Source organism: Gigantopelta aegis, chromosome 12 (assembly GCF_016097555.1).
Source record: "Gigantopelta aegis isolate Gae_Host chromosome 12, Gae_host_genome, whole genome shotgun sequence".
In the NCBI taxonomy this organism is placed as follows: Eukaryota; Metazoa; Mollusca; class Gastropoda; order Neomphalida; family Peltospiridae; genus Gigantopelta; species Gigantopelta aegis.
Window position 1 is genome coordinate 40988278 of NC_054710.1, and position 13123 is coordinate 41001400.

General features: G+C 37.4%; 1 protein-coding gene across 1 annotated transcript in view; it reads left to right on the forward strand.

The window, feature by feature from the left end:
- Positions 1-1243: 1243 nt before the first annotated feature.
- The window catches only part of LOC121386542 (lipoxygenase homology domain-containing protein 1-like), a 17685-nt gene continuing 5805 nt past the window's right edge, over positions 1244-13123 (forward strand). Inside the window, exons 1-4 of the mRNA XM_041517481.1 lie at positions 1244-1798; positions 8037-8215; positions 11098-11264; positions 12815-12901. Of these exons, the coding sequence (XP_041373415.1) occupies positions 8068-8215; positions 11098-11264; positions 12815-12901 (402 nt within the window). The 5' untranslated portion in view covers positions 1244-1798; positions 8037-8067. The remainder of the gene's footprint in view (positions 1799-8036; positions 8216-11097; positions 11265-12814; positions 12902-13123) is intronic.

Sequence of the window (13123 nt, forward strand, 5' to 3'; positions counted from 1 at the left end):
GTGTCAGGATGACCATATGTTTGACGTCCAATAGCCGATGATAAGATAAAAAATTAATGTGCTCTAGTGGCGTCGTTAAATAAAACAAACTTTTTTATATTTAAATAATTCTTAACTAGAACTCTAACAAGGCACGTATGGTTTTAAATTGATTAATACATTAAAAAAAAAACCCGGCCTTAAATTGCTGCACATTCTTGTGAAAATGGGGACATGTTAGTGTTCCTTAAAAAGGACGAGATTCACAAGATAACACCCATGATTAATCCGTTTTTATTTGTAAAAAATACTGTTCTTCCTTTTCTGGAAATCCTTTTCACTTTTGTATTCATGGACATGAATAAATATTCGTATTCGTCACCTCATATTCGTGATAGGTATCGTATTCGCCACCATGTGTATTCGTTACACCCCTACAAAATAGTGTACAAAAATAGACTCATTATTGTATCAGCAAAAAACATTTTCGTAGTTCAGTTTAAGTACTGGTTTTTGTGCTTATATCCAATTACGATTCAAGTACGCCGTCCTGGGCACACACACACACACCTCAGCTGCCTGTGCTGTGTTTCCGGGACAGTGGGTTAGTGTTTAGTTGTTAGTGTGAGATACGTCGTTGTAATGATCTTACACCTACCCACTGAGTAGTTAAAACTCTGGGTGGGAGCCGGTCCCGGGCTGCGAACTCGAATTTACCAGCCTTATGTCCGATGGCTTAACCACGACACCACCGAGGCTGTTCTCTCAAAGCAAACTATTACCCTTGCTGCACCGATCTCGGTGGTTGCCCAGGACAGCGTGCTGAGAGAGAGAGAGAGAAAGAGAGAGAGAGAGAGAGAGAGAGAGAGAGAGAGAGAGAGAGAGAGAGAGAGAGAGAGAGAGAGAGGAGAAGAGAAGAGAGGAGAGAAGAGAAGAGAAGAGAAGAGAAGAGAGAGAGAGAGAGAGAGAGAGAGAGAGAGAGAGAGAGAGAGAGAGGGGAGTTCCATTAAATATATATATATATATATATATATATATATATATATATATATATAATGTATATAATTATGTGTACTTGTATTTGAGACAGGATTCTGCAAGTAAGGTTTTGATTGGTGGACATGAGCTCCAACTGGCTGGTGTTAGATCCACATGTAATAGTGGATCTAATTTTAATTAGATTGGGAAAGCACATACCACGTACGTAAAGCCGATGATTGATTATGGGGCTGGAGGTGACTCGAGTTTGAAGTGAACAAACACCCAGGACCCAATATTTCAGCTACAATGAATTTACACTGCAGAGGCCATATTTTATGAGTGTAGCGTGTCATCGCCCACTCAGAAGCCTACTGTTCGCGCCATGGTTTATTCGCTCCGTTCTTTTGACCCATTTATAACACATCGACCACAATAAACCGTGACGCATGCACCGCGCAGCAGTATGTGAGTAGTAACTGGGAGGTATTACCGGGACACCCACCCCACCTACACCCAGGCCTGACCACCTGACCTCGTTAGACTCTCGAGCACGTCACCCCGTCCAGCGTAGCCAGTCAGCACCCCGATAACCACATGCTTTCATCGTACCTGGATGGCGTGCTTCGTCAAGAGCGATCGATACATTGAAAACCTAACCTTCAATTCGTTACCAGGAAAAAGACATAACTAGTAGCGTATCTTAAACCGGTCTTAAACAGCCTGTAGTCAATAGATAAAATGGAGTAAACGGATATGGCGACCTTCGCTTTTGTTTATGGAAAGTAAGTCACCGAGTCAACAAGAAAAAGGAATCGGCGAACCGGTGCTAGATAAAGAAGTAAGTAGTGTTATGCTTTATTGTCTAGTTAGTTGTGTTGTGTTACTAATCAGCAGAGATATATTAGTTTACTTTCTCTCTCTATTTCCCTCCCTCCGCCCCCCCCCCTCTCTCTCTCTCTCTCTCTCTCTCTCTCTCTCTCTCTCTCTCTCTCTCTCTCTCTCTCTCTCTCTCTTCTCTCTCCGTGCGTCTAGGTATCTAGGCAGTTAGGTTTTATGGCTAATAAATAATGTACTATAAATAAACATACATCCCAGCGGGAATATTTTATGACTGCAGCGTGTCATCACGAGCGTGTCATAGTGTCACAGTGTCATAGTGCCATAGTGTCTTTTATATATTTATTACCGCAGCGGGCACTCATAACAGGGAAAATATTTTCCATATTTTCTCAGTGAGAAATATTCTGCATTGATCTAACGATAAACATAAAGCTCGTGACAACTAAAAATTATTTCACTCGGGACATAAATTTGATAATAACTGGTAACTCGTTTATTACCCTCTATATATATTTATTTATTTATTTATTACCTACACGGTACAGCATAACGGGGTTTATATTTATCGTACGATTTGCCTCGTATGTCATAACTAAATCGTATGTCCTCCTGGCATTATCGGCATTCATACATTTTTACTACGAGTGTAAGCTGATCTCGAGCTGTTTACGACATGCCGTAATGACAAATACGTGTTTTTAATTAATTTAATAAAACATTAATTGATTATTAATGATAACTTGTATTACATTATGATGTAGTTGTGACACACCAAACACTTCATGACTGTTAGAAATCAATACTAAGGTCGACGACAGTCACTTTTCGCACTCTTGATTTGGCTTCGTACATAATATATATAGCATATCGTAATTTTACTTGAAATCCATATTTAGTAAAAGGTACAATATTTTAATCACAAAATGTTTTTCAAACACATTCAGGTGCAAAATTTGTGTGTATCTGTTTTCTTTTTAGTATAAACATATTTTATAATTATGATGTAGTTGTGACACACCAAACACTTAATTATGAATATAACGTTCATGACTGTTAGAAATCAATACTAAGGTCGACGACAGTCACTTTTCGCACACTTGTTTTGGCTTCGTACGTAATATATATATTATAGCATATCTTACCGTAATTTCACTTGGAATCCATATTTAGTAAAAGGTACAATATGTTAATCATAAATTTCGGGTTCAACATTTTTGTGTATTTGTTTGCTTTTTAGTATAAACATGTTTTACAATTTACAGCTGTTGATACATGTGTACTCTGTGCTAATGGGCGTATAAATATGACGTCACTTTAGAACGGGATGTGATTTGGTTTTGAAGACATCAATGAACAAACATTACTCCGCCGTTAAGGAAACGTTAGTTTGTAAACAATGACTGGAATGTTCATTTAGCAAGACAGTTCTACGGTAATAAACAGAATATTACACTCGTGTCCATGACAGACGATGTTTACGACACTGGTTCCTAAATTATCATACATATATACATACATATATATATATATATATATATATATATATATATATATATATATATATATATATATATATATATATCCTCGCGGTATGGATTTTGACGCAGATAAGCAACGATCTCGCGTAGTGTAAAAATAACGGTGTTTGTCTTGTTATTATTTACAGAGACGTAACCTAATGTATATATATAATTAAACTATAAACATTAAATTCAATATATAGTGAGATTTTTTGTTTTAGTTTTAGCTTACATGTGCATACTGTAATATTCTAACCTCTTTGATGCGGTATGTATTTTGACGCGGGAGATCCACATAACTTGTGAATGACCAATGTTAAAAAAACCCACCTGGAAACAACTGGAAACGATGTGTGGTGGTCCATAAAATCCATATTAATAATACACGTCAAAAATAACACAACTAAAATACATTTTAACCAGATTGTCACATGTAAACCATATAGCCCAGTGCAAACATAGTCAATATTTGTACATTGATAGGGTGGGGTAAATTTGACAGCCTGTCACGGGGATTCTATAATTCCCGTAACTGAATAAAACACGATTATCAAAATATCTCTCCTAACTGTATATCTATTAGATCATTCTGTAACAGGCTGTTAAACCCTAGTATGGCTCGTCTAGGTATGATCAGAGATACGATCTTATATAAAGTCTATATTAATATAGCACGTAGTTCTCTAGAAACACAACAAAAACACAATACACTTTGGAATCTACGCTGAGAAATGTACAGCCGTAGTAGTAAATTAATAACAGCAATAATAACAACCCAGAACTGATCACTTAATTAGTTAATCTCTAGGTGTCTAGTTACACAATATGCGAATCACTTCACCGTTACACCACACCCACACGTGTGATAATTGAGAAACGCTTACAGGAGAAGTTAATTAATAAAGGAATTACAACACCATTCCTAACTGGTTAATTTTTAATTAACCCTTACTACTCGTTCAGTAACGTGTGATAATTTAGGAACGCTTCTTGGGGAACTTAATTAATAAAGGAATTACAGCTCTATTCCTAACGGCTTAATTTTTAATTAACCCTTAACTACTCTTTCAGTAATCTGTAACACAAAATTAATGCTGGTACCTATCACAATAAAGACAATAACCTACAGTTTACCTAGGGTCTTCTAGGATGACTGGCTAAGCTTTATATTACCAAATACTCATATAATGTTAGAACAAAAAGTCTACGATTTACTTCGTCAGATGACCGAAGACACTGTCTAAAGAATATTGGTATAATACAGTATTAAAATATTTAAAGTCACATCAATCACATCAAGGTTATACACAGAGCAGAAATGATATTTACCAATTCCTAACGGACTACGTTCCCAGGAAGCTTCCTAATTCGTTCTCCTCGATATCTCTAAAACACTAGCTATTTATTATAAATCAGGATTTTGCCTGGGAGTACAAGGCGGTACCTCACGTATCATCTCATAGTCTGACTCTACTAGAGTCGGTATTATTTCTCTCTGATCGTCAGACTTACTGACGCCATCGTCGCCAAAATCACGGTTGTAAAACCGCACTCGCAGAGGTATTACGTAACTACTCGCCACATGACCTCCGCAGCTGGACTAAGTGCATATTGGAATGTCCGATCGTGCGAAGTATTACGTAACAAGTTGCCCATCTGGGCTACGGGCAATAAACTGCACACGGCCCTCTAACACAATTAAAATCGCCACAGGCGAAACAAATTTAAGAGCATGTACCGTGACACAGCCCTAAAGTATTTTTGTTTGTTTGTTGATTATTACTATTATTCAAAACATTGTCCACTACACATTTCATGTGAAATAGATATTATTTTAAGATGTAATATGCACTTGAACGTCGTTTAATCCTGACCCAATATAATTGTATGCAGTGCATATACAATAAGGACAGGGGACTCATTCGAGCGTCCATAAAAATAGCTTGACGTAGAGGTGATCTAATTGCCTTGTGTTTATTTCAATAATAGCAGACGACAATGTTTCGTCCAGCAGGTGAGTAAAATTAATTGAGAAAATTTGGAGATAGAGGGATGTTTATGTATGTTAAAAAAGTGTCTTACGGACAATAGCACTTTTAATTACATGGCATTTATAATTGTTTATACTTACCGCAAACTGGCAAATTGAAAACATTGCATTATTTTTATCAATACAAAAATACTTCCGTCAACAAACATTTCTGCATTTGACGTTATAGCTTTTCTTTGATGATGCATACCGCGTCATAATACATACCGAGACGATATATATATATATATATATATATATATATATATATATATATATATATATGTATATATAAATGTATATATATAAATATATATATATATATATATATATATTTAGAGAGAGAGAGAGAGAGAGAGAGAGAGAGAGAGAGAGAGAGAGAGAGAGAGAGAGAGAGAGAGAGAGAGAGAGAGAGAGAGAGAGAGAGAGAGAGAGTGTAAGAAAGATAGAAAGAGTAAGAAAGATAGAAAGAGAAAGTAAAAGAGCGAGTAAGAGAGAGATAGAGATATAGAGAGAGAGGGAGAGAGAGAGAAAAAGTGAGAGAGAGAGAGAGAGAGAGAGAGAGAGAGAGAGAGAGAGAGAGACGGAGACGGAGGGATATATATATATATATAGATAGATATGTATCCCTCCGTCTCTCTCTCTCTCTCTCTCTCTCTCTCTCTCTCTCTCTCTCTCTCTCTCTCTCTCCTGTGCGTGTGTGTGTGTGTGTGGTGTGTTTGTTTTTATAACATCTTGGTAGTTATGTTTTATGGGGTACTTTCCCTGTCCCTCCCTCGCTCCCTCCCCCCCCCTCTCTCTCTCCTCTCTCTCTCTCTCTCTCTCTCTCTCTCTCTCTCTCTCTGTGCGTGTGTGTGTGTGTGTGTGTTGTTTTTATAACATCTTGGTAGTTATGTTTTATGGGTAACTTTCCCTGTCCCTCCCTCGCTCCCCCCCCCCCCCCCCCCCCCCCCATCTCTCTCTATCGAAAAAATAAAAACCCCACAAATTCATTTCCTCGAACCCACCAGCACTTTATCGGACTGGATCACTTTGCATAGTGTTTAGAAGCGGGTTGAGAATTCCTTTCTGTCACTCCGCGTCCTAAACAAACATCGATATCAGGGGCTTCGATTCGAAGCTGGGCCGGCAGGGCAAGTAGTTACAGCCCCCAATATTTGCGGCAAGAAATTATGTTTTTAAAAAAAGTCTTAATTTTGAAAACTGGTCGTCATTGACTCGTCCATACACATAGGTATATTGAAACATTCTTAGCGTGAGACACTCGCGCATCCACTACAGCAAGAGGGTTAGGGTTACCCCTCTCCCACACCCACCCTTCCCGCCTCCTCAATGCCAAATTCCTTCCAACGCCCCTGGCTATGGGTAGATCATAATACTACGACCAATACACGAATAAATACTCTTACTACAATACATTAATATTTCAATAGAAATAACTAAGGTGAAACCTCTCAAAACCGGACACTCTGTAAACCAGAATTTCCATCAAAATTGGAAAGAAAGAAAGAAAGAAAGAAATGTTTTATTTAACGTCGCACTCAACACAGTTTATTTACTGATATATGGCGTCAGACATATAGGTACGGACCACACAGACATTCAGAGAGGAAACCCGCTGTCGCCACTTCATGGACTATTCTTTTCGATTAGCAGCAAGGGATCTTTTATAGGCACCATCCCACAGACAGGGTAGTACATACCACGTCCTTTGATATACCAGTCGTAGTGCACTGGCTGGAACGAGAAATAGCCCAAAGGACCCACCGACGGGGATCGATCCCAGACCGACCGCGTATCAAGCGAGCGCTTTACCACTACGCTACTTCCCGCCCCTATATCAAAACTGGACGTTTCTCACGGTATCTTTTTAATAATCCGAACATAACGTAACCTCTCTAAACCAGATACCTCAAATACCGGACATTTTACTTGGTATGAGGGTGTCCGGTTTAGAGGGGTTTCACTCTAGATGAATGATACAGTGTACCGGGCTTTTAACGTCTGACTGACTTTATTAGTATCACACCGCATGAATTCAGAACTGAGCGCGCTAAATTGAAAAAAAATAAAATAAAAAAATAAATCTCCGCTACATAGATTTGAAATAACACACCATCAAGTAGGTACCAACTATACACAATATTTAAACAAACCTCAAAACAAAACAAATACCTCAGGCAACAGTTTTCAAGATGAAAATCACCATCCATGATATAGGCCACGATCTGGGTCCTAATTAACAGCTTGTAAACAAACCATAACATTTCGCGATTAACCAATTAATATAAATACTAACCTGAAATCTGAAGTTGATATTTGTAAATTAAAATTACCAGGACTGACAGAACAAAAACATTTTAGGGGAGGGAGAGGGGGAGGGGGTGGTCCGTGGGATATTGCTGGATATTGTTAACATGATACACACAATGCGCAATGTGTGCTTCTAAAAACGTCGTTTCGTCAATGTGCACCTTATACTCAATCAGATCTTTGGCATCCAATAGCCGATGATTAATTAAACAGTTATTCCTTCCTATTTGTCTGTACATCTAATGTTGTTGGGTGTTATTATTATTATTATTATTATTATTATTATTATTATTATTATTTTTACTTTTTCTTCGTTCGTTTCTTTCATTGTTATATTTATCTATTTATATTATCTCCATATATTTTGTTTTTAGATCAGAAACCCGTCGTCTGAAATAAACGGAGATGAATCCTGAAACTGAAGTGAGCGGAACTCTGAAGGAATCGCTGAAGAAATTCACCTTGGTCGGCGATTGTAGCGCCCTCCCTGACCAGTTTTCACAATTTGTTGAACCGTTAGCTAATCTCGACACGGTCCTCACTTCACAAAAAGGTATTCAACTGTAATTTAGAGTTAAATGTCTTGTAGTCAACCTACGCCGCCCCGTTTAACGAAGTGATCTTAGCGCTAAGATCACCTAAAGTGCCCAACTACGTTATCCGCGGAATGTGATCTTAGCGCTACGATTACTTTGTAAAACGTGTTTCAGATCATTATATTATGCTGTATTAACGTGCCTATTTCCAATTAGGGGCGGGACGTAGCCTAGTGGTAAAGCGCTCACATGATGCGCGGTCGATGTGGGGTCGATCCATTTGGATATGTTTCTTTCTAGCCAGTGCACCATGTCTGGTATACCAAAAGCTATGGTATGTAATATCATGTAAGTTTGACGTCATTTCCATTCAAAAAGACACCGCGCCACATATTCAGTTGAATGTCTAGTTATGGCTGACTAGAATTAAAGTTGCGTGTACAGTTTACAAAAACGAGCTTATATGATAAAGAAATTATTACCCTTGTGTGTTTCGGTTTCGTCAATATCATATATTAGGAATAAAAATAATCTATTGTGCTCACCAGAGGCTCGCATAATACAATTTATATTCCTAATATATGATACTGACGATACCGAAAAACACTCTGGTAATAACCTCTATATACATATGAAAATATTACATAATGAAAATATATCTGTATTCTTATTGGTCAAAAACCAGTAACATGACTTTCCGTAAATAGAGATATTGCCCTGAGACGGCCCCACCGGTCCATCAAAAGTGATATTGCCCTGACCAATGAAAATAAAGATAAGACCAAATGTTATCTAATTAATGAGTAGGTAACGTAATGCAACGTCAACTGCTAATTCTAATGTAAACAAGCACAAACTTGTGACAAAACTCTTTGCTGTCCTTCAACAAAAAGATAACAACTTTAGTCATACTGAGTTTAATTCCGCAAATACAACAAACACAAGGTCAGTAATCGTCATATTGTGTATGGAATATCTCTCAAATTTAGAAACCTTGAGTCATATGGATGGCATTATGTAATAAAACAATTATTGATCACATTTCGGGCAATATCATGTTTTATGGACTGACGAAATTGATATGAATTGTTTCGGTCCATAAAACATGATATTGCCCTCAATGACGGTCAATAATTGATATACATACATACATGCATACATGCATACATACATACATACATATTTGTGAAGGCAATAAAGGATTTTAATATCCCCTGTGCCAGTGCGTCATTGAATATATGTGTGTTTAAGTCAAAACCCGACATACATACAATAGAGATATTCAAAATATAAAAAATACATACATACATACATACATACATACATGTGTACTATCAAATTATAAACTATTTTGTGTAGGGGTATATTATCAATGTGCTTTTAACATTTGTTTACCCCTGAGGGCTGACCCTCTCTATAACAATTTGTATACATTTTTACAATTTAATTAGCATATAGTTTTACATGTATGATATAAATGGTAAAAACATTTTTTTATCGTTTTGTTTGATAAATGTGTGTGTGTGTGTGTGTGTGTGTGTGTGTGTGTGTGTACGCACATGTATATATAGTTTTTTCTCTACATATAAAGATGGACATGAAACTCGTAGCCAAAATCTGTTTTACATAAATGACATATTGTGTTTTGCGTCTCATTACTATACCACCTGCCAGTTTCCCCTGGTAATTTGGCATTGTTTTACTTGTACCAAATCTGTTCTAAAACGTACAGGTAAAACCGTGGGCATCAAGTCGAATTTTAGGTAGCACTAAACCAAATAACTTTCGGCTGTGTCAAAGTTCGAGGTGCACCGAACTTTTGATAGAGAAGTTAACACCGTAAGTCCTGTGGTTGGTGATAAATGTGAGTGTGTTGGTTGTAAAAAATCAGTTTCATCTGCGCAAAAAAATGTATGCAATTTTATTTCGTCTTGTGCCACTGTGTCAAGTAACCTTGTGCTTGATACATGTATGGGGTACCTGTAAAACAAATAGTACTCAAATTGTGTGCGGAACCAGGGTAGTCATAGACGCTACACGCTATCTCTGAAAATGAGCAGGTAAGGGGTGGTAGCATTTATGTCCGTGGTGTTTATGTCGATTGATACGCTACAGGTAGGAGTTTTAGCAGCATATGTTACAATTGTTATCTATTGGATTTAATTTGGTAGTATACACCCTTAATAGCTGTTTGGCTGTAACGTTTATATGAACAAACGTTGTAATCCAGATTCGGGCACTTTTGTTTAATTCGGGCAAAACTCGGTCTGCTCCCCTACAAAAATGGGAGCCTGTACACGCATGTCTAGTGGTGTCGTTAAACAAAATAAAATGTCTGAAATTTGTTTTGTCTTTGGTTGCCTTATTTTGTTTATACTTTCTTCTTTGCCCGAACTGTCTGTGATCGATCCCCGTCGGTGGATCCATTTGGCTATTTCTCGTTACAGCCAGTGCACCACGACTGGTATATCAAAGGCCGTGGTATGTACTACCATGTCTGTGAGATGGTGCATATAAAAAAAAACCTTGCTGCTAATCGAAAAGAGTAGCCAATGAAATGTCTCTCAAAGTATATGTGTGGTCCTTAACCATATTTTCGACGCCATATAACCGTAAATAAAATGTGTTGAATGCGTCGTTAAATAAAACATTTAAGAGTGTAAGAATTGTCCAGGTCCGTGGACGATAGTTATTTATTTATATCTTCGTTCAACGTTCTTATTGACAAATGCCCTGTTAAAGAGTAGCCTATGAAGTGGCGACAACGGGTTTCCTCTCTCAGTATCTGTGTGGTCCTTAACCATATGTCCGACGCCATATAAACGTAAATAAAATGTGTTGAGTGTGTCGTTAAATAAAACATTTTCTTTCTTTCGATTTCTTCTTTGTCTTTGGTCAGAGAAAACCTCCAGGTATGAAGTAATCATTCACACCAGTGACGTGCCCTTCGCAGGAACAGACGCCGACGTGTACCTCGTGTTGATGGGTGAGAAGACGTCGTCGGCGGTGTACACGCTGGGTCGTCAGGCGCGATGCTTTGAACGCGGCATGATGAATGTGTTAAAGGTATAACACCAAAGAAAAGGCCAAGCTGAATAATAATATACTAGATCATAATATGTGGTCATGTGGGGCCGTGACGTAGCCCGGTGATAAAGCGCACGCCTGATGCGCCGTCGATCTGGGATCAATCCTCGTCGTGAGCCCGTTAGGCTGTTTCTCGTTCCAGCCAGTGCACTACGACTGGTATAGCAAAGGCCGTGGTATGTGCTATCCAGTCTGTGGAATGGTGCATATATAAAAGGATCCCTTGCTACTAATCAAAAAGAGTAGCCTATGAAGTGGCGACTAGTGGGTAGCGTATTTTCTCTCTATAACTGTTACAAAATGAACAAATGTTTGACATCCAACAACCGATGATTAATAAATCAATGTCCTCTAGTGGTATCGTTAAACAAACAAACTTTAACTTGTATTTGGTCATGTGGGATAGAAAAAGTACACCCGACGTGGTGGATATTTTAACAATGGACGAGGCTTACCGGGTCCCACGTTCGACATGTTCACCACCGAGGGTGTACTTTTTCTATCCCACATGACCGCATATGATTGAGTCTTTTTTTTATTTCGTACGGTCTGACGTCATGGAAATTGCTAGGGATGGGAGAATGTGTGTTGTCCCGATTACATAAGCCAGAAAAACTATTGTAGGTAGATTTTCTCTTATTTTCTTTCATTTTTGTTTGTTTGTTTTATTTATTTATTTATTTATTATTTTATTTTTTTGCTCGTTTTTTAATTTTTAATTTTTGTTTTGTTTTGAGGCATATTATTTATGGTAGGTAAGCATTGTATAAAATTTAAACTAAGCTATCCTTGCGCGGGTGATATCAAATAGAGTCAATCTGTCGGAAATTGTTATATTTTTGTTGTTGTTGTGATTTTGTTTATAAAAACGTTAGGGTCGCACGGTTTTGCTTGGCGTCAAAAGTAGTAGTTAAAACAAATAGTTACTTTTTATGTTTGTTTGGATTGATTTCTTTGTTTAGTTGGTTTTTGTTTGCTTTTTTATGTGTTGGTTGTTAGTTGTTTTTTCTTCTTTTTTTTTTAAGGGTGGGTGGTTGTTGTTGTTTTTGGGGAGGGGGTGGGTTTTTTTTTGGGGGGGTGGGGGTTGGGTTTGTTTTGTTTTTTGGGGGCGGGGGGTTATATTTTTTTACTCTGTTTCTTTTTAGTTGTTTGTTTGTTTTTTGTTGGATATTGTTTCTAGGGAGGTTTTCTTGTGGTTTTTGGTGGGGTTTATTTTGTTTAATTTTGTTTTGTGTGGGTTTTTTTGTTTTGTTGTTTTGTTTGTTTTGGGGGTTTTTGAAGGGCGGGTTATTGTGTGGGGTTTTTTTTCGTTTTTATTTTTTAACTTTCCTATGAAACCCTTGGGTAATAGACCATACTAGGAAAGACACCTAATGGATTCACAACCTTTAAATGTTTAATAAAAAAGATATTATAAAAAATTATAATAAAACACTTTTAGGTACTAATAACGAAACCAATAATTACAATTTTAAAAACAATGTATGTTTGACTTGAATACGCATTTTGTTCTTTTTTTATAATTTCAGTTGGATGCGGAAAACGTTGGGTCATTAAAAGAGCTTGTGATTGGCCATAACAGCAAAGGAGTTTGTCCAGATTGGCATCTAGATAAGGTATTTGTTGAAGTGATTGCAATCATTTGCAATTACCCATTGCATAAAGACACTGTTAAAAATATTTGATATCCCGCCGCGATGCCCTGTGTATGTGGGATATCGATTTAAAGACATCTGATTGGCTGCTCCAGTGATGGCCATTATGCAAATATTTTTAAAATATATTGTTGCTTTTGTTCGTGAGTATAAATTGTACAGAGTATAATTGTTTGTTGTTTT